The 19,907-nt window shown below is 36.6% G+C and overlaps 2 protein-coding genes across 2 annotated transcripts; both read right to left on the reverse strand.

Moving 5' to 3' along the window:
• Window positions 1-784: 784 nt before the first annotated feature.
• Window positions 785-4,450, reverse strand: LOC109002550 (auxin efflux carrier component 4-like). The gene is made up of 6 exons (XM_018980344.2): window positions 2,965-4,450; window positions 2,550-2,859; window positions 2,372-2,457; window positions 1,802-1,959; window positions 1,629-1,705; window positions 785-1,537 (listed from the first exon to the last, which is right to left on the reverse strand). Exons 1-6 carry the CDS (start codon window positions 4,202-4,204, stop codon window positions 1,471-1,473), a joined length of 1,938 nt encoding a protein of 645 aa, XP_018835889.1. The 5' UTR covers window positions 4,205-4,450; the 3' UTR covers window positions 785-1,470.
• An 8,630-nt stretch (window positions 4,451-13,080) lies between these two features.
• Window positions 13,081-17,214, reverse strand: LOC109002549 (homeobox-leucine zipper protein HOX3-like). The gene is made up of 4 exons (XM_018980343.2): window positions 17,016-17,214; window positions 16,457-16,641; window positions 16,163-16,242; window positions 13,081-13,890 (listed from the first exon to the last, which is right to left on the reverse strand). Exons 1-4 carry the CDS (start codon window positions 17,101-17,103, stop codon window positions 13,602-13,604), a joined length of 642 nt encoding a protein of 213 aa, XP_018835888.1. The 5' UTR covers window positions 17,104-17,214; the 3' UTR covers window positions 13,081-13,601.
• Window positions 17,215-19,907: the final 2,693 nt, after the last annotated feature.

Here is a 19,907-nt window from a genome sequence, read left to right on the forward strand (position 1 = left end):
ATTGTGAGGATAGAGTAGTGTTTTCTCAAAATTAAATAGCCTTAATTGGCTGATTTAAGCGTCTGAACAGTTCTCCGCCGACAAAATGATGATCCTCTGCGCACCTAGCAATATGATGTTTAGGCGCCGGAGGCTGGAGAGGAATTCTCGAGCACAGATCTGGCGGCGTTAACATAATTCATTTGTCCTGAAATTGCTCCTAATGACAGGCCCGAGTTGGCACCACGTACGTATGCTTTTGTGAGTTTGTAACGATTACGGCAACTTTGAAAGGTGATGTCTTGTCACCATTGTGAATGAATTTATGAATGAATGAGCGTAAATTCGTTCCATCACGTGCTTGTCAGCTTGCTTGTCAAAACCTAAAAAAAAAAAAAAAAAAAGTTTGAATTGCTGCTGGTTTTAAGCAGTTGGCAGTGGTGATGATGACTCTTCCTCCTTATAATTTTGTAGGGTAGAGGAGGATGGCTGGATTGTTTTGTGGGCGCATCAAAAGCCTAAAGCCGAAAGCCACAAAGCCAAAAGTTGGGCGCGCATTGCGCTTTGCTTTTGACCCTTTGCTTTCCGCTGGCTTTCTTATCTCATATTTTTCTTCAGTTTCTTCTCGATCAGCCCCACGAGAGAAGTGATCATCACTTCACAACAACAAAACGTACAAAAACCACTCAGCAGAAAGACGCTGTGCTTTCACAACCCCCCCAAGGTCTCTCCCTTTTTTTCGTTTTTGCGCTTTCTCTGCGTGTGGAAGTTGAAACAAAATAAAATTGATATGCCTTTTGTGATCTGAATGCAAAAAATACATGATCTTTGTATCAACAAAATGACTAATGACCCCTTTTGATCATAATAATCCTAATTCAATTACAAACCAACTAAAGAAAAAACGACAATATATAGCAGATAATTGCCGAATCCACTGACAATCAAAGCCAACACTAAGAACAAAGCTAGCTACTTCAAATAAAAAAAAAAAAAAACACAATAAAAAGTTAAATATGCCCTCCTACGCAGGACTGTTCTTTTTTCCTCAAATTCATTAAACAAGTTTGACGCTTTCTGCGCTGCTGATGAGGGGAATTGTGAAATCATCAAACTTAATTTACATGCACGTACGTCGGAACTCCGGTCCTTTAATTTCCTCGTTTCCCTCTGTTATGTTCCCCTTAAGCTGGACGAGCATTCCATGTTCTTCTCAAACTTGGCTGCTATTGTTGGCGGTGAATGCGATCCTCGTATTCCGGGCTTTCACTAGTTAGTCAACACTATCTTATCTCCAAAACTCTGGAACTTAGCGACTTTCGAACTACCAATAATTTCTGCCGGAAAACCCTCGAGTAAACAACAACATATTCCGGTACGTACCGTGGTCAATGCCCAGCAACTCAAGTATGACATATAATTAATCACATGCATTTAGAATTCATGACTTCATACTCTTTCGTATTTTGGCTGCTGCTAATTGTAAAAAATTCACAACCCAAGAACAATGTAGTAGACAAGAGTAATTGGTAGTGCTATCAACATCCCAAAGATCACCCTGCAATATCATGATCACATTCATCCATCAAAACAAAAGGTCTCAGACAATATAATTACCATCAAGTCACAGATGGATGTTAATTACTAACCCAGTGCTAAGAATTGCTGGATGAACGTTGTATTCTTTAGCAAACACAAAGGGGACAATTCCTTGTGGAAGTGCAGCCTATTGGATACATATATTTACCAATTTTCATGTTAGTTAACATGACATTTTACTCTATAAATGGGATCAAAGATTCAAAACAGTAGGATCGATTACCTGAACAATAGCTATGTGGAGGAGGGTACCACGCAAGCCAACGGCGATAGAGGCGGCAGCCATGACGGCGGGGCCGGTGAGGAATCTGACTGCCATAGCAAAAGTAGCAATGGAGTTCCCGCAAGCAATTATCTTGGGCTGAAGAGCCATAAAAAGACCTATAAAAAATAACAACCAAATCAGCAACATTATTATATACACACGCACCCACCACCCGATCGATCAAACTACCTTCATCACCCTAATATTATTGTGCCCACCGGCTCTGGACCAGAAAGCGACGCTGCCTGCCGGGTCCCTACATGTCGGGTGGTCAATCCCATTTATTTATTGCCCAAAAAGATAGAACCAAGATCACCCAATAAATTATATTGGAAGGTAGTCCTGAATTTGTGTGGCCGTGAACCGCCCAACAATACCTTAATTTGACAGAAGACCCAATTCCGACCGGACTATATCCTTATGGCCCCAAAAGACTTTATGGCACTCTGCTAAATTGCTAATCTTCCTCGTTACCGTTCAAAGTTCAAAAAACTTTCAAATGTAGGAGAACAGTGGAAAAAGACTCACCTAAGCTAAACATAGCCATTCCCAGCCCGGCATCCGACAGTATGGAGATTGATTTTTCTATTATTTTCGGCATAGCCACGTGCCACCTTCAACAATATGTCCCAAAAAACAAAATGTTTAGTACCTTTAAACAACTAATGACATTAAATTTCTATATATCAGTGTTTCTAGTTTGTACCGGAAAGCGACGAGGGACCAAACCAGACCGATGAGGCTGGAATAGGTGTTGGGGTTGCGGATAAGCTTGCGCCACACCATGATTAGGATCAGACGGGTCATCACGCTGGCCGGAGGCATTTGTTTTCCGATGCCGGAATCCGCTATTCCGGACACTGATTTAGGGTGGAGCTCTGCCGTGGAGCTAGACCCCAGCTTGTTGAGTACCGTGGGGCCACCTTCTTTCTCTCTCTCGTCATGATCTCCTTCTCCTTCACGTTTCCCAGCAAAGCTAAAGTCTTCCCCACCAAAACCCTCCCTTTCCGCAGTTGCTTCAATTATCAACCCAATAAAATATGTTGGAATTGGCATTCGAACATCGGAATAAATAATTAGTTGCATTAATAATTAATTAAATGGGTCTCTTGATTCTTTACCTTTGTTTTCCCCATTCTGCGGATGGTCAGCAACCAACATCCGAATCTCCTTGGCGCCTAGATCGGACCGTCCAGATTGCTCCGACGCGCCGAACTCTGTTCCACCGAATACGTGGAGGCCACCGGCATCGGAGACCGGGGATGCGCTTGAGCTCCACACAAACATGTGTAGCTCCTTCGCGTCATGGTTGGCCTTACTATTGGGAGCCTGCAGCTGCTGCTGATTTTTGGAGCTCTTACTATTAGTCATGGTGGATGAGTACTCTGGGTTAGGCGCAGGGTACGAGGCTGCGGGTACAGTCTGCGTCGGATAAAATCCGAACCTCGGTGAAGAAACTGTCTGAGCCATTGGAGTACAATTCTCTTCGAAATTCGACGGTCTGGGAGTTGGGCCCCTAGAGGACTGTACGGAATACAAGTCCGTGGGGCCGAAATTCGAATGCCTTGCCGGGAAGCCCTGGTATCCCATCATGGAGTAAAAGTCGGCGTTGTTAAAATTCGATCCCCTGGGCGTCGGGTTCCTGGAAGAACTCAAGCTGTATATTTCGGCCCCGGTGAGATTCGACGGCCGAGGCGTAAATACCGACCCACCCAAGGATCGTCTCGAAGCATTAGACTTCCTCACCGTGACGTGGAGCTTACCGTCGTCGCCAATTTCGGCGTCGGTCTCCAGAAAGTCCCGACCATCCAACGACATCACGTCGGAGTCGACCTTAAACGACACGATTGACGCCGCCGTCTCTGGGAACTGCTCCATTATCAGCATCTTGGCGCCGCGGTACTCGAAGAGAAATAGTAGGAGGGTGTACCAGATAATGCACTGTAACACCACGACCTGCACCATAAGGCTCCCCGAGTACTCTCCGTACATGGCGATGAGCAGAGGGATGCCCATAACCAGAGTATTCGGAAGCGTCGAAAGCGAGAAGATCGTTATCATCCACTCGAGGCTACCATTCTTGGTGAAGTTAGTCCAGACGGCGAGGACGGCGAGCATGATGATCTTCTGGAGGGTGTCCGCTGCAATGAATCGGAAGTTCATTGCATAAGGGTTGTTGGTGGAGATGAAATGGAAAGAGAGGAGAGGGACGGCGAAGATGGCCACGAAACGGTTGATGCCGGAGCACTGGTCGGGGGAGAAGATCTTCCACCAGCGCACCGACCCGTAGGCCAAAATCATCGCCACATACAGAGGAACCACCGCTGTTAACACGGTGTACAGGTCCCCCCAGGTAATCATCTTGCGGAGATCAAAGCGTTTACTATTCTCTCTACTATCTGTTTCAGATCTACTGTTTCCTGATGATACTGAATGGCATTGGATAGTGAAACTGAATCAAACAAAGAGATGAATAAGAAAAATGGGTAGGGGAAAAAACCGTTAGCAGCTCTGTTCTGCTCAGCTGAGCTCTGCAGATTTTGGGTACTTCTGAAGAAGAGAGTGATTTTACGAGTGGTGTAACTTTGGTGGGACGTGTATATATATAATTTATAAATATATATATATAGGAGTAGGAGTAGAAAGAGAGAGAAGAGTGGATTGTGGATATATACGAGAGATCTTGTGCGGCTTCAGAAATTGAGTTAAAAAAGTGGTGGGTGGTCAGTGGTCACAGTGTGTGAAGCTTGGTTAGGAAGTGACTGCCCGACATAGTTAGGTTAACCCCATATAGGGTCGGATTTTTGTAGACGTGGCAGTCTTCCTGTGGCATTAGGATTTTCAGTGACGTGGACATCTTTTATCTTTTTAATCTTTTCTTTACTTGTTTCGGTAGAAGCTAAAAGAATTCAAGAAGCAGCAGTCCCATGTAAATAGTCAAGATAAATAATTTGTATAACTTATAAATAGATAAATTTTATGTAAATTTTTATAAAAAATTAGATATTATTTTTAAAAAATATAAAAAATTTATTTTTTATTAATAAAACTCACTTTTTTATAAAAAAAAAAAATTATATGAGATATATTTAAAGTTTATATTTAGCTTTACTAAATAGTGAATACATGTTCCACACACAACCCCATCTACATTTACACCCATTCCTTCTCTACCAAATCACCCACTTTGAACTCAATCTTGTACTTCTGTACACGTCCCTCACTTCCTCTTTTAGGAGTTAAATCTCAATTTATTTTATCTTATTATTATAATTTTTTTAAATTTTTATATAAAATATAATAAATAATTTAATTTTTTTAATTATAAAATAATGATAATAAAATTAAAAAATTATATTTTAATAATATTTTATTCAATTTTTATCTATAACTAATATCTCTTCTTTTATCTCATCTCACAATCTAATTAACAACTCCTCTCTCTTTCTCATGGAGTTCTTGGTTTGGGAGGAGTACTTTCGTTCCCATGACAGTGAAATATTGTAAAAGAGAGCTAGCTAGCCCAAGTGACCTGATCGAAGAAAGCAGGATGCATACATGAGGGAATTAAAGAGCCACTGCAAGAAAAATGAATTTTTGTGACAAATTTATTGTAATTAAAAAATTATTTTTAACTAATTTTAATTATAAATAATTATTTTGTTAGAATTAACAGGTCGTAAATAAGTAATTTTCTTGTAATAAGCGGAAGAGGGGAAAAAAAAAAAGAAGATTAAAACTACCCATATATCATGTGTTTGCATGCATGTATTGTATAAAAAAAATATTGTTCATGAATCTGCTGCATGGTTGGCCTGAAATTACCCATCTGCTTATTTATATGAAAGGTACATCGCTTAATTAGTTATAATTAAGTAGTTGCATGTAGTGAATGGATGGTGATGTTGATGATGATGTGTAGTAGCTAGTAGGAGTACTCATATTCACATTTGACCAAAATAATACATATATAATGATTAGTGCATGCATGCTTGCGTACGTACGTAGAAGAAGAAGATCAACAACCTTTCCTCACTTTTAATTTACTCTCTACATGTCTCACACGGATTATTGCACAAGCCGAAGATCATGGGATTAAGGACGAAAAATATCCTTTATTATTTATAGCTTGGCAGTACCATCCAATGCGCGCACGCAAGCTGGGGTTGCCCCACATTATACGTAAATTAAGCCTCTTTGGCAATCTTGTGATCAACACATTAATTAAGTAGTATATATAATATATAGATAATGAGAAACTTTTGAAGATTATGATCATCCTTCATCAATGAACTAATACTTAATTACTTACCTAATACACATGATATGATATTGGGTGCTCTTTCGTTTATATTCTAGCTAGGTGGCTTTAATAGTGACTAAATTACATTTGAAGCAAAGGGAATATAGTTGGATTACAGAGTAATCAGCATTAATCATATATGTTGTGTTACGTGCAACAATTATGATAAATAGTATAGAAAAAAGAAAACAAGAAAAATATACAAAATTTAACGTGGTTCGGTAGTATGCCTACACCACAGAAAATTAAGATTACATTATATGTATTTAGACTAAACCCTAACCGTACAATAGGTATTAGAAAATTTTAATAATACCCCTGTATGTGTTCTCCGCTTCACTCTCGACATTAGCTTGCTTTCTCTATATACGTGTTCCACTCAAATGAGTCACATACTACAACAATATACATACTAATAATTAACCATGGAAAGGGCTAAAACAAATTAAGAGCCAACCAAGAGCTCATTATATGTGAATATGATTCATATATTAATTATATAGAATAGAAGATGGAAGTTCTTGACCTTTGGGTTATAAGCATATATGATCAGTCACATTCAAATGATCAGTAAAATATTATCAGATGGAGATCGATCGATGGCATAAATAAAGATCTAGCTACAGCATTTTTCATAAATAAAATATCCTTTGGCCCTCCCCTTCATCATGATTGAAAACACATCATCAAATCACAGAGACATAAAAAGTAGCACCCGTTTGGCCACTGACCTGCAAGCTTACCCACCACAAAATTCCTCCAAACTAAAAAATAAAAGAAAGACTTCGATTGGGACCGCACTTAATTTGGACCATATTGGTGAACCAGCTGCTATATACATGAACTTACTAATAATAATAATAATAGAGTAATGTTTTTCAACCATACCTTTTGATCCTTTCTCACATGGTCGAACCATGTATGTACTGCATATATAAGCATTTTTAGTGATTTCATTTATATGAAAATACGTACGGGTTATTCTATATATATGTGGTTAATTAGCATGAATTTGTATAGTTTTTTTTTTTCAGTTTTCATAGTATTATATTTAATTATATATGTTATGAAATAATCTATTCAATTTATATTTTTTCATATGTATATATGATTCATCTCCCAATGGTAAGTGCATCTTGTATAAAACAGTGATTCAGTATATATAGAATTAGCAGGCCAAGTATCCATGGATTTTGCGCGCACACATATAAATCTGCCTCTGTGGGTCTATACATGATATTGAACAACTTTAAAAAGGCAAGGCTCAGAAACTATAGGCATGATAGGTTTCTATCAATGGGAGGGGGTCCAATTGTACCTTATAATGGGAAAAGCATAAAGGATCCCAAACCCTAATAACTTGGCAATGCACATGGATATTATTCATGCCAATTAAAGGGGTCACCACACACGTGCGTATCTCTACCTATATACACGAGTGCGGATCTCATGCACCTAACCAAAAGACTTCAGGACCAACCGGCCTACCTCTTTGGGTTCATGCATGATCTTCCTCAGAATTTTCTCATTTTGAAACCACAACTCCGCAGTTCTTTTTAACCATTCGGTGCCCACTTCTTGGCCCATCTCCTACCATATATGCACTGAATACACAAGAAATAACCATGTGAATACAGAAACATATATTGGCTAATTAAGCCACATATATATATATTATAATTGAAATTCTTTTTTCTGCAATTTTGCATCCACACACATACACGCACGCACACATGATATGTAGTGCTGGGACATTAACTCGATTTTATTTTGTCTTTTTAGATGGAAAATTGATAAAAAAAAAAAATTATCACTCAATTACCAATCTCACTATGAACTTCTTCAAGATTTTGCATAGTTCGTGGTAATAAAACAAAGCTCACAATAGAGTTGAGAGAAGTAATTAATATTGCCGCCAGACCAAACGTACAAGAGGTGATTGAGATGAGAGAATAAAGGGAAAAAAAGTCATATCAGGGTCCAAATTGAGTGGTTTGAAGTGGCTCTCTTTATTGCAATTGCTACATTTGAAGGACTGATAAAGATGATCATGTGCGAGTCAAAAGAGGTGAGCCCTGTCGGCCCCATTTGAGCCTCTCCGGCCCCAATCCTCATCACCAGTACCGCTCTCCCATGCTCACCATGCTGCTGGAGACCCCCCCTCCCAACATCAATTCCCTTTACCAATGCCACCATAAACTACTCTGGCATCTGTTGCAAAGTTCAAAGTACTCTTCCTTTACACAAAAACACACACGTATAATAGACTCCTCTCTTTAATCTGGCATGCCTCCTTCGAAACTATGATCTTTTTAATAACTTTTAAGATGGTTGGGTGTTCTCTCTTCTGGTAAACAATAGATAACCCACAAATCTATTTTTTATGTAATTATTGTATCGAGTAAGACAGGTCAATTGAACAATAATCACAGCCCGCACCATACACAACCTTTTCTTTCTTTTTTTGCACTTTCTCCCTTTTTTTAAGTTCTTTTGAGGAATGATAATTGCTCATTTGAACTCCACTTCCTTAGGCCTGGAAGAAGAAATTAAAAAGAAAAGGGCCGGGTGGGTGAGATTGAGAGAGAGAGAGAGAGAGAGAGAGATCCACTTTCTTAATACTAAAAGTTTTATGGGAAAACCTTAATGATCGAGAATAAAGGGGAGTGGGGTTGATGCTAGCTAGTCAGTGGAAGGGAGAAGTTGCTATATATGTAGGCCTACAAAAGAATGTGGGCATGCATGTAGTTAGTTAATTAGCAAGTTTACAAACCAAAATGCCTGACCATCAAAACCATAAATTACGATAAAAAGTATAAAATTCAACTTGTAGCTACGCATGCCATGTGAGTGTAAAAATCATGTCTTTGGGTTCTTTTCAGCTCTAAAGTTGTACTATAACTAAATGAAAACTCATAGGGCATGTGAATGCGCGCAAGATCTCTGCTTCTGCTGACACTACTTTAATCCAGCAATAATATTCTCGACAGTCGGATTTGGCTGGCCCTATCTTCATTTGTTAAAAGCTAAACATTGATTATAATGCTACCACCCTTCTAACTACCAAAGTCCTTTATTTTTCAATCTCAATTTTCTTTTCCCTGACTAGCTACACACAGAAGTTAACCTAGAAAGAATGACAAACTATTAACTAATACGCATGTTAAGCATGCAGCCGGCCTGTTGTGGAATCGTTAAGTGAGCAGTTAAACCACGGTAACCACCAACAAATGATAGTTTATTAAACACGTGAAGATAAGGTTGACTTAATTTATCTCGGGCCGTGACCCCTTAAAGATAAGGTTATTATATATAATAAGATAGTTTTAAGTTTGATAAATATTGATTAATATAATTAACAGTAACCAATGCCATTAGCAGCAACAGATCAGTTTTATAGGAATTAGAGGTTTCGTGATTGTAGGGTAGTGTGTACCATAATATATGGGTCGTAACTTACAATTCCAAAGCTAACCATGTGAAAGAACATTCTTTTGAGATCGATATTGGTGTCACTTATTCTCTTTCCTCGGCCCATACCATTCTCATATATCTTTCTATCTCTAAGAGGAGCAAGTTCCAAAATACAGCTAAGAACTACATGTTATCTTAAGGAGAAAAACTGCAAGAAAGAGAAAAACAAAAGAGCAGCATATTTAATGGCGCTTGGAGACATGTTGAGTTCATGTTTTGACACATTTTAAGTCAGAAAGGACACTTTGTGGTAATTTTCTGAAGATTTGTCATCAAAGATATATGTGCCAACAAAGCAAAACCATTCATTTCGAATAAAGCTCTCTCGTTGGTGCGAACCCCGTAGGACTGATCATGTTGTTTGGTGCTCAGTGAATTTATTCTACATGTTCGGTTGAGAGGGGAGTTTGAATTAAGTGCGCAACAAAGTCATCTATGTACTGTGTTGTTGGAAGTTGTAGTACTGAAATGACTGAGAAGATTAATTTCTGTTTGCTATTTTTTGCACTTTTTCCTTTATCACATAAAAGGTGATCATCACGCTCGCAATGTAGTTTAATTAATTACGATCATTCAACCTTCTTATATATAATTTTGTCCAAGAATATTTTAGAGGCAGGGATTTTGTTTTGTTTTTTTTCTTTTTCTGTTTTAATATAAGGTGGTTTCGAATTTGTTTGATCGGTGATCAGTATTGTGAAATTGAGGCTTATAATCATCATGTGACTATGAATTAATTGTTAATTTTGAACAAAGTGTTGCTAATTTAATGAGTTAATTACTAATATTATAGTATATATAGAGCAGAAATTCACCGGCCAGTTATACGTTATACCTGATCAGTTTTAAGTAAAGATCGAATGTTATCTAAAATATTGAGAATTGTCGGAAGGCTGTCTCTTGGTGGACATGATATCACATATGTTTGGTTGGTGTTAGTGATCATCAAGATCATAAGCACTCACTCTGGCGCAATTACAATTAGTCATTGATATGCATTAATTATTGAACTAGCTTAATCATTCATTCACGCACATTCCATATTGATCATGATCATGAGCTAAACTTCAAAAAGAAACGAGCATTGATGGTTTTCTAATATATATATATGTTTTGTGTACTTTTCCCTCTCTTTACATACCCATGTAATAGAGGTACATATATATATATATACCTGACATCACTAATGACGGACTAATTCCAACGTGCATGCTATAAACTATATATATATATATTAGATCAACTACTCCGGCTTATTGTTCTTGGATAGAACCGGCCCGCTCAGGCAGAAATTTCTCGATTTCGATCCATTTCCGACATCGAATGTGTCTGCAGACAACATACATCAAAGCAAACCTCTAAATTATTTTAGTGTCCAATATTGGCCTCCACATGAATCCAGTTCACTACTTGAAATTTCATGTACTGTACTACAAAGCTCCAGAAAAATTTAGTGGCCGGCTGTGTCTGATCTGTTCTAGGAAAACCATGCCTGCCTAATGAAGGAATTATTTGACCCCACAGCCAACGAAAGAAGTACTGATCATCTAATGCAACTTGACCTGAGCATATTATATATATCATGTCCGACATACATTAAATCTGAAATGAAGGTTTGGTCCTTGTCTCAGACAGGATCAAAGATTGTTTCCCTTGGGGCTTTTGAAAAATCAGAAATGGGACTAGATGATGATCAATATCTCCAACATATCTTAGCTGTTCTTGAAACGTTTTGTCCACTTTCAGTTTTCCTGATCTTCACAGCAAGCTCCCTTATTTTTTACGAGAATCATGTCAAGTTGGGCACGATGCCAAAGAACGATCGAGCTTGTTAGAATATAATTAACTTTAAACATTCGCTAATTTGTTTTCACACTACTTCTAAATCCATCTCATCTAATCATTACAATTTTCTTAAATTACAACACAAAATAAAATAAATAATTTAATTTTTTTCAAATCTTAAAATAAAAATAATATTAAAAAAATATATTTTAATAATATTTTATGTGGGTTGGGCTCGCCTTCAAATTCCACAGCTATCATAGTTCGAGAGACTGCTGGTTAATGTTTCTCTCAAGTTGAAGCGACCAATCTTCGGCTAAATTTGGGCCCCCTGACTTTAGGCCTTTCGTGAAAGAGTTGATCTTTATATAATATGTTGGGTTACACACATTCTTCATCTTTTCATTTACTTATTGGACATGTTGTTCATGTAGAGGCTGATCCGTTTTACGTAGTTTCCCACTTCCTGGAGGGGAACCAAATTAAAGAAGGCATTTTTCTTAAACGCGGAAGACATGGGCTGGTTTTCTAATTGAGAATTACTATTCATTATGATTTTAGCCATTATATTTTTAGAATTTCTTAACCTAATATCAAATGATTAAAAAATAATTTTTTTTTTTTCTACTTGTTCACTACTTATGAGTTAATATATATAAGGACGAGATAGTAAAATTATGATGAATAATATTTATTTTCCATTTATATGGGCTCGGGTTTCAATTTTCTTTAAGTTTGGGTTTCTATATTGTTAATGCAATTTTCGGGCGGAGCCCGAATCTATCAATACAGTTGAATGACCCACGATGACTACTCGGATGCTTATTCGTGAAATAAATAATAAATAAAACGTAATAAAGAAAGATACAGGAATGTACATAGTTCGGCATAAAAGTCTAAATCCACGTGTAGTTTGAGCTGAAATCCAGTACCATATTTGATGATTGTATAGTCACTCGTAGCCACCCATAGCTCTCAATATAGTAGAAAAATAGGGTTGAAAATAGATGTCGTTCTGTAAAAATCTAGAGAGAGGGGGATCCCGAGATTGTAGAGAAGTCTTTGATCTTGAGAAAGTTGCTAGATTCATCCGGCCCACGTTTGTATTAGTCCCCATTTTATAGAGGTCCCTTTTATGTTAGTCAACTTTTTGTATGTTAGTCAACTCTATTTGACTTTCTCTTTCTTGTCTCATCCTTCCTTTTATTATCGGTAATGAGTTTCAAATGGGCTGGACCTTATTTCATTTTGTATTCATGTAATGAATGCTAAAGCCTGGAATTTCACACATGGCGGTCACGCGGGACGCATGCACCACACGTACGGCTGCAATATGAGTAAAGGCTTGTGTGTTTATCTATTTCCTTACATATATGTCCTTTTGAAACATGGCCGAAAAGAAAGAAAGGAAAAAAAAAAAAAAAAAAAGACCAGGCCCTAGCTTGTGAGTATGGTCTCAGACTCTCAAAATCACAAGTCAATTTCAAGGCCAAACTACTCGATCCCATCTCAAGTTTCAAATCCACCTCGTACACACACACACACAAACAATATTATAAAGACCCCACCATGCACCGACATCTCGTGCTAATTGTATCTAATCTCCCAATTTCTACCAGCTTTCTATTAAGGAGAAAGTGTCTTTAGTACTTTAGACTTGTAAATTGCATTTCTAAAGAAAAATCCTTCATTCAAAGACAGGACAGACAATATTAGTGGTGCATATATATAATAATATGTACATCAAAAAATCAACATCCGCCAGCTTCCAACCACCTTGCATGATCCCCAAGTTTTCTGAGCTGATCTAGCTCTCCCCAATTGATCTGCTTTATGTCGATCACAACATTTTTTTTCCCCTTTCCTTGTCCAAGGCCTGTCGGTCGTGGACAACATAAAATACTATAAACTTTATTCTATCATGTATATGGTCTTGGATTGACTCGTTTGTTCTCTCACATGATCATGTAAAATTTTGGTTTTTTTTTTTTAATCTCCTTTAATAATTCCTCGGTAAACAAAGGCAAGCTTGACCAATACATGAATAGAAACTAAAGCAATTTGATTTTTCTATGAACATTGTTAATTTAATCTATTAGTTTTTTTTTTTTCCTCTTTCGTAGGTCATTTAATTAATTACACCTGATAATTAATAGTTGCGTACTCCTAACAAGCTGCAGTCAAAGATAGCCATGACTAAAGAGGAGGCACTGCCACTTTAGTGGACAGCGTGGTGGTGGCGGTCTTGGTAGGGCCCTTGTTGATGAGGGCGGCGTTGGAGGTCACACGCTCGCAACGAGGGCACATAGAGAGAGTGGATGCTGGGAGGGGCTCGCAACTATTGGGGGAGATGACGGTAGGCGGGCCAACTTTCATGGCTCTCAGCTCTTCCACCTCCCTTTGAAGCCTCCGGTTCTGTTCAGTTAGTGACCCGAACCGTCTCTTCAAGAACTCACATTCCATCTCTGTTTGCTTCAGCTTGCTCCTGCATGTGTGAATTATTATTGCAGTAACTATCATTATATTATATATATGCAGTTTTACATTGATCATTTGTTAGATCAACTCAAAGCTGCCAAGTTCATGACTTAATTTTTTGGTTAGTTTCTTAAACACCCTGCATTTCAGGATATATATAAATATATATATGTATGTATATATCAAGCTTGGTTGTAACATATATACATAGGCATACATGCATGCATGCATTCATATATTACATACACAATATATATATATATATATATATATTTATCCATGCATGTTTTTATGTCTGTATTCAAATGATCTAGTAATATTAACTACGTACAATAATATCAATGCCTTCTCCATATTGATTCATAGATATTTTCGCTTCATAGGTTCTCAAAAACTGTCGCTGCAAATGAAAGCTAGCTAGCAATAACAAATTAAATAACAAATCAAGTAGTCGTTACTAGTGATAAAAAAAAATTGAAGACAATAATAAGATTGTTGTCGAGTTGATGCATTAATGATCCATATATATGCATGAATAATGTAAGACACGACGTTATAACATGTAGTATTTAATTGCATATAAATAAATAAAAATTAAATGCATGGATGGATGGATGAGCAAGTCTAAAGTATAAATTAATGACTGAGTCAAAGTTGCAGTAGTTATGATGTGAGGAGTAGCACACGAGGCCGATCGAAGAACAACGCATGCTGCATGGACCTTATTAATTAGGAGGTACTGATGCTGGCCCTCACAATAAATATGCAAGCAGCTGCATGTTATCATTGTTGTTATACTTTGGACAACCGTACTACTCATTATGTTCATGCACAAAATATTAGCTCTATATATATATATATAGCGCTAGCATGAGCTCATCATCATCACTCGACAACCACATCATTTATTGCTCATATATATTTTTTCTCAGCCAATTCTCATGTACTTTCAGCTTTCTATGGAAAGTACTGCATGTATTAATATTAATATTAATAATTATTATTGGTGGTCGGTCTACGGTGAGACTTGGAAGCCACCTACTCCATTTTCTATATATCAGTAGCGATGCCAAGTCGCCCATAACAATATATTGCATGACTGTGTTACCATATATTAATTTTTTTACATTCAACCACTATATCTAAAATTTCTATATTCGTTACTATTTTCTATATTTTTTACTTTCTTAATCATTATCAAATGCATACATTTCTATTTATAAAAAAATTATATTAAAATAAGATAAGGTAAATATTATGAAAATCAAGTCAATACAATATAATCAAATCAAATATACATTATTGATTTGATATTATCTTCAATGATGTTTGATATTATATAATTATTCTGGACAAATTAATAAGCTTTTTCTTAGATTTTCACAACCCAATATTAGTTTGCAATTTGGGGTGCATTGCGGATTACATGTATTATATATTAATTAGTTAATATATCATTGATTCTATTAACTTTATGCAAAATACGGATGCTTATATAAGGAGGAATACTATGTATTAGCTACTATATATTCATGACTTCCACATCCCACACCTATAATTTTTTTATAAGATGTGGGGTGTTTTTCATAGGATACTGTGAGGTGATGAATAGTAGTTGAAAAGAAGAATTTTTCCTATATAATTACCAGATACAAGTCACTCGTCATCATGTCTTTCTTCCTTATTTTGTAAATAATAAATTATAAATAACTCATTAAAAGATATATGGAAGAAAAAGAACACAAACAAAACCATTGGACACACTGTACAGACATGCATCCATCTAAATATAATATACATGCATGTGTTTGGTTGAGAACTGAACCCAAATTAACCTACCTGCTCCCTCCCTCTTAAAGAGTTAGAAAAAGTAGCATTTTGCCATTAGGCCATTGATAAATTTAAATATATATATATATATATATATGTATATGTATAGGTGCATATATATATATATATGCTGAAATTTAAGAACCAGAAGTTTTTGTTATTAAAATGACCAAAGCAACCCGGCCATAAGAATCATTAACTTGGTGCTATATATTATATATGTTGCAGATGTTGTCACAAGAAAATCTTATCAACAAAAGGGATTTCTTTCCACTTTTTATAGATCAGTGTACGTACGATTGATACGGGTAAGAATCGGATTCAGATTATATACTCTGCAATAGTATTATTATTATTATTCTGTCAACCTTAAATATCTGAACCCAATCAACCACCACCAAAAGAATAACAACATTGAAATTCATCTCAGCATGTTTAGGGTACAGTACCTGGCCCTACGGTTCTGGAACCACACCTCAACTTGCCTTGGCTTCAGCATCAACTGCATAGCCAAATTCTCTTTTTGCTTCTGTAGAAAAAAAATATCCAAAAAGATTAAACATTATCAAAATATTTAATAAATTAAGGGAAGAAAAGGGAAAAAAAATAAAAAATAAAAGCAGCTAGGCCTGGCGTTGCACCCTTTTCTTTAATTTGTTTTCTATTTATCGAAGAATAAATGGGTGCGGGGGAGATAGATCAGCTTGTACATATATAAAGGAAGAAGCTAGTGAGAGGATTACCGGGTTTAAGGTATGGTTTTGTCTGAAACTTTCTTCGAGAAGGCGGGACTGTTCTTTGGTGAGACGGAGTTTCTTTCGGGGAGGGCCTCCGTTGCTGCTTTCTTCTTCATCTTCCATATTCATCGTTATCCACTGATCTTCTTCTACTCCTCCTGATGGCACTTGGTTTATGTCCAAGTTCCTCACTGCACAAATCACTTCACTTTTAAACCCTGATATTATTCCAACAATTTTTTGAACACTATGAAATCGACTGCTTACATATAAATTAATACGTGTTGTAAGATATCTGTAAAAGATAGCTATGGAAGAGAGAAAATCCATTTGATCAGTCATGCAAGAGGAAGAAGATCATGCATTAAAAACAAATAAAAAATGAATTATTGAAGGGGAAACTGATATATGTGATGACAAGCTGATACGATTGTGTTAATTAAAGGTCAAAAGAAAAAGAGACTTTCCGATCAAATTAGAAGAAGATGAGAGAGAGGGATCGGGAGGGGGGGGGGGGGAGGATGGAAGAAGTAGAAATGAATAAAGCAATAACTTTCTTACTTACCAGATGGAGGAAGTGATTGGGATGAAGCAAAGCCGGGCATAGATATGGTCAATTCCAAGCTAGACGGGCTTGAAGGCAAAACCGCCATGGAACTTTAAGAACAAAATAACAAGAAGAAGAAGAAGATTTCTGGCAGAGAAAAAGGTAAAGTGAAAAACTCAAAAGAAGAAAGGGATGAAAACAGAGGTAGATGATGAAATGAGAGGAAAAGGTTAAGATACAAAGGTCAAATAAATAGAACATGGAAAAAGACAGATACTGATCATCAGGATGTGCGTTTTGGTTTCGGTTTTGGTGTGGAGTCGGTTTAGGGTTTTTGACTGTGGTCGTCAAGTCAAAAGGTCTGACCCGTCTGATGTTTGACACGTGTCAGACTGATGACAAAGACCTAGTGTAGGAGAATAACCGGCAGGTTTTCCTGTTTAAGCGATATTACAGGGAACCTGAGTCTCGTTGTCGGTTCTACGGTCAGCTGGTGAAATGATTGGGAGCTGAGACTAGGGCTTTGAGGTCTAGCTTTGCACCTATGACATTTTTTATGCCCCCAAAAGAAAACATAAAAAAATTTCAAATTTTAATGGCGTAAAAAGATAAGTTTCTTGTTCAATATGTCATTCTCAGCATATGGGTAATTTCTGTGCATGTGTGATTTTATCTTGGTAGTTGAGAATTCGACCTGAGATCAAAGGAAGAGGAGGTGATTTTTGTGGGAGGTGATCAGTGAGGTTGGCATAACATAAATGCAAAATATATGTAGTTAATGTTTAGGTAAGGAGGAATTTAATGCTAATATTTCATCTACTAGCTAGCAGGTACAAAAGAATTGTAACGCCGGCTCTAATTTGCATTGATGCAAAAGAGACATAATTTTGGAACCTGAAGTTTGGACTAGAGTCATTTATGTTGGGATGGGCATGCTTGCGTGCAGAGACACTTGATCTGTTACTCCCTTTGCAGCTGTACAAAACGTTTTTTTATCCCACACACACACACATATATATATATAATGAGTAATGTTATATACCACACTCTCATCTTATTTTAATCATACAAAGTAGTATATGACATATTTATCATTATTAGATTGTAAAAAAATATGCAGTAAATAATTATTTAATAATAATAAATATATCAAATCTTATATAATTTAGTGGGATGAAAATATAATAGTAGTATGATATTGTATAGAATTTCCCATATATAATGCTGGTGTTGCCATTTTAGTGACAGAAGTTATTGTCTCTGTTGGGATTGGAAAATCAAACGCCAACACCTTGTAACACAATAGGGTGTCAGTCAACTTCTTGGTGAGGTTTTAATTCATGTTAGCAAAGAGAGAGAGAGAGAATGGTATAAAGTTTGAAATATTGATATATATATATATGTATGTATGTAGGGTTATTAACGTCCTAGCTACAATATTTAATGTTTTAATACTTAGGTCTATATGCATGCACCCTTCGCAGGGCTCCATCCCTATACATAAGATCCAAAAATGGGTCAAATGAATTTGATGAGACCCAAAACAATTACAACCAATAGTAGTCTGCTCATTCACACAGCTAGCTGGTCATATATATGTCAGATTCTTTAATTCAATATCAAGACACCAGGGAAAAAAAAAAGAAGAGCCCACAAAATTGGAATTTTGAGGATTTTGTTGCCCCAATATCAGTAAACAACGTCTTTGAACATGATCTCCAATATTATTCAAGTTTAGACCAGTTTTGAAGAGAAAAGCTGCCAGAGATCATCGAACGTCTACAAATATATAAGCTGCTGCAAGCTAGCTAGCTAGCTGTATTCAACGTCATTTTTTCTCGTACGTACGTAATTAATTAACTCTGCTTCCGGCCTACTCGCCAACTACCCCTCATTTAGTTCACCACGGCTATAAGTTCCAGTAGTTGACTAATAAAATAATGGACCTACCCTTATGAACTACATGCATGCATTTATCACCAACCTCTCTAATTTTTTAACAACATGACTTCATTTCTAGCGCGCATCTTTCTTTGTATATTGCTAATTAATTCATGTACAAAAATATAATCATGTTAAGGTATTGGATATTAGGTAGTGATCATTGACCTACATGATACATACAATGTACATGCATATATTTATATATATATATGCAAAGATCAGGAATTTATAAGTACTGCCTGCGCCGGCCCTTGAATATATATATATATATATATATATATATATAATTATATGCATACAGCTAAAAGAAGAAAGAAAAGAAGACCACGAGCAAATGATTTCGTACTAATGGTTTAAAGTTCTCTAGCACGAGTTGACCAGATAGCTTTAATATTTCACGTCTTCGATCGATCTGCATATATAATCGATCGAAGCTATCTCAAATTATAATGAGCGCTAGCGCTAGCTCTCTCACATGCATTACTAGTACTACAGACACATGACTTGTGCATGCTCTGTGCTCATCATCAAAATAGATGAATTTAACAGTACTACTGGTAAAGTTTATAACTTTAATATTCCTAGTCCAATAATGCAAAATAATATAAATGGAAAAAATTAGTGTTTTGAGTGAATTTTTATATCAATTATTTAAATAAAAATTCGGTATTTTATATATCAACTAATATGTTTTAAAATAACACCAAAAAAAAACAAGATTATATAATTTATCAGATTTGAATGGGACTGAATTTTGGCGTGTAAAAAAAGGAAGCAAGCGCTGGTGAAAGGGCCAAGTCGTCAGGTCATGCGCACGCACACGGGTTCGTCGGGCTGGAAGCAACTTTCCACACGGGCGGAGAAAACCATATATTATTATATAGGGGGGAATTCATGGCAAAAGCGTGGGGGAAATGTGGGGCCAACCTTGATGATTAGGTTTAGGGACAACACATGCAACATGGG

The sequence above is a fragment of the Juglans regia genome, chromosome 13, assembly GCF_001411555.2.
Source record: "Juglans regia cultivar Chandler chromosome 13, Walnut 2.0, whole genome shotgun sequence".
NCBI classification, from domain to species: Eukaryota; Viridiplantae; Streptophyta; class Magnoliopsida; order Fagales; family Juglandaceae; genus Juglans; species Juglans regia.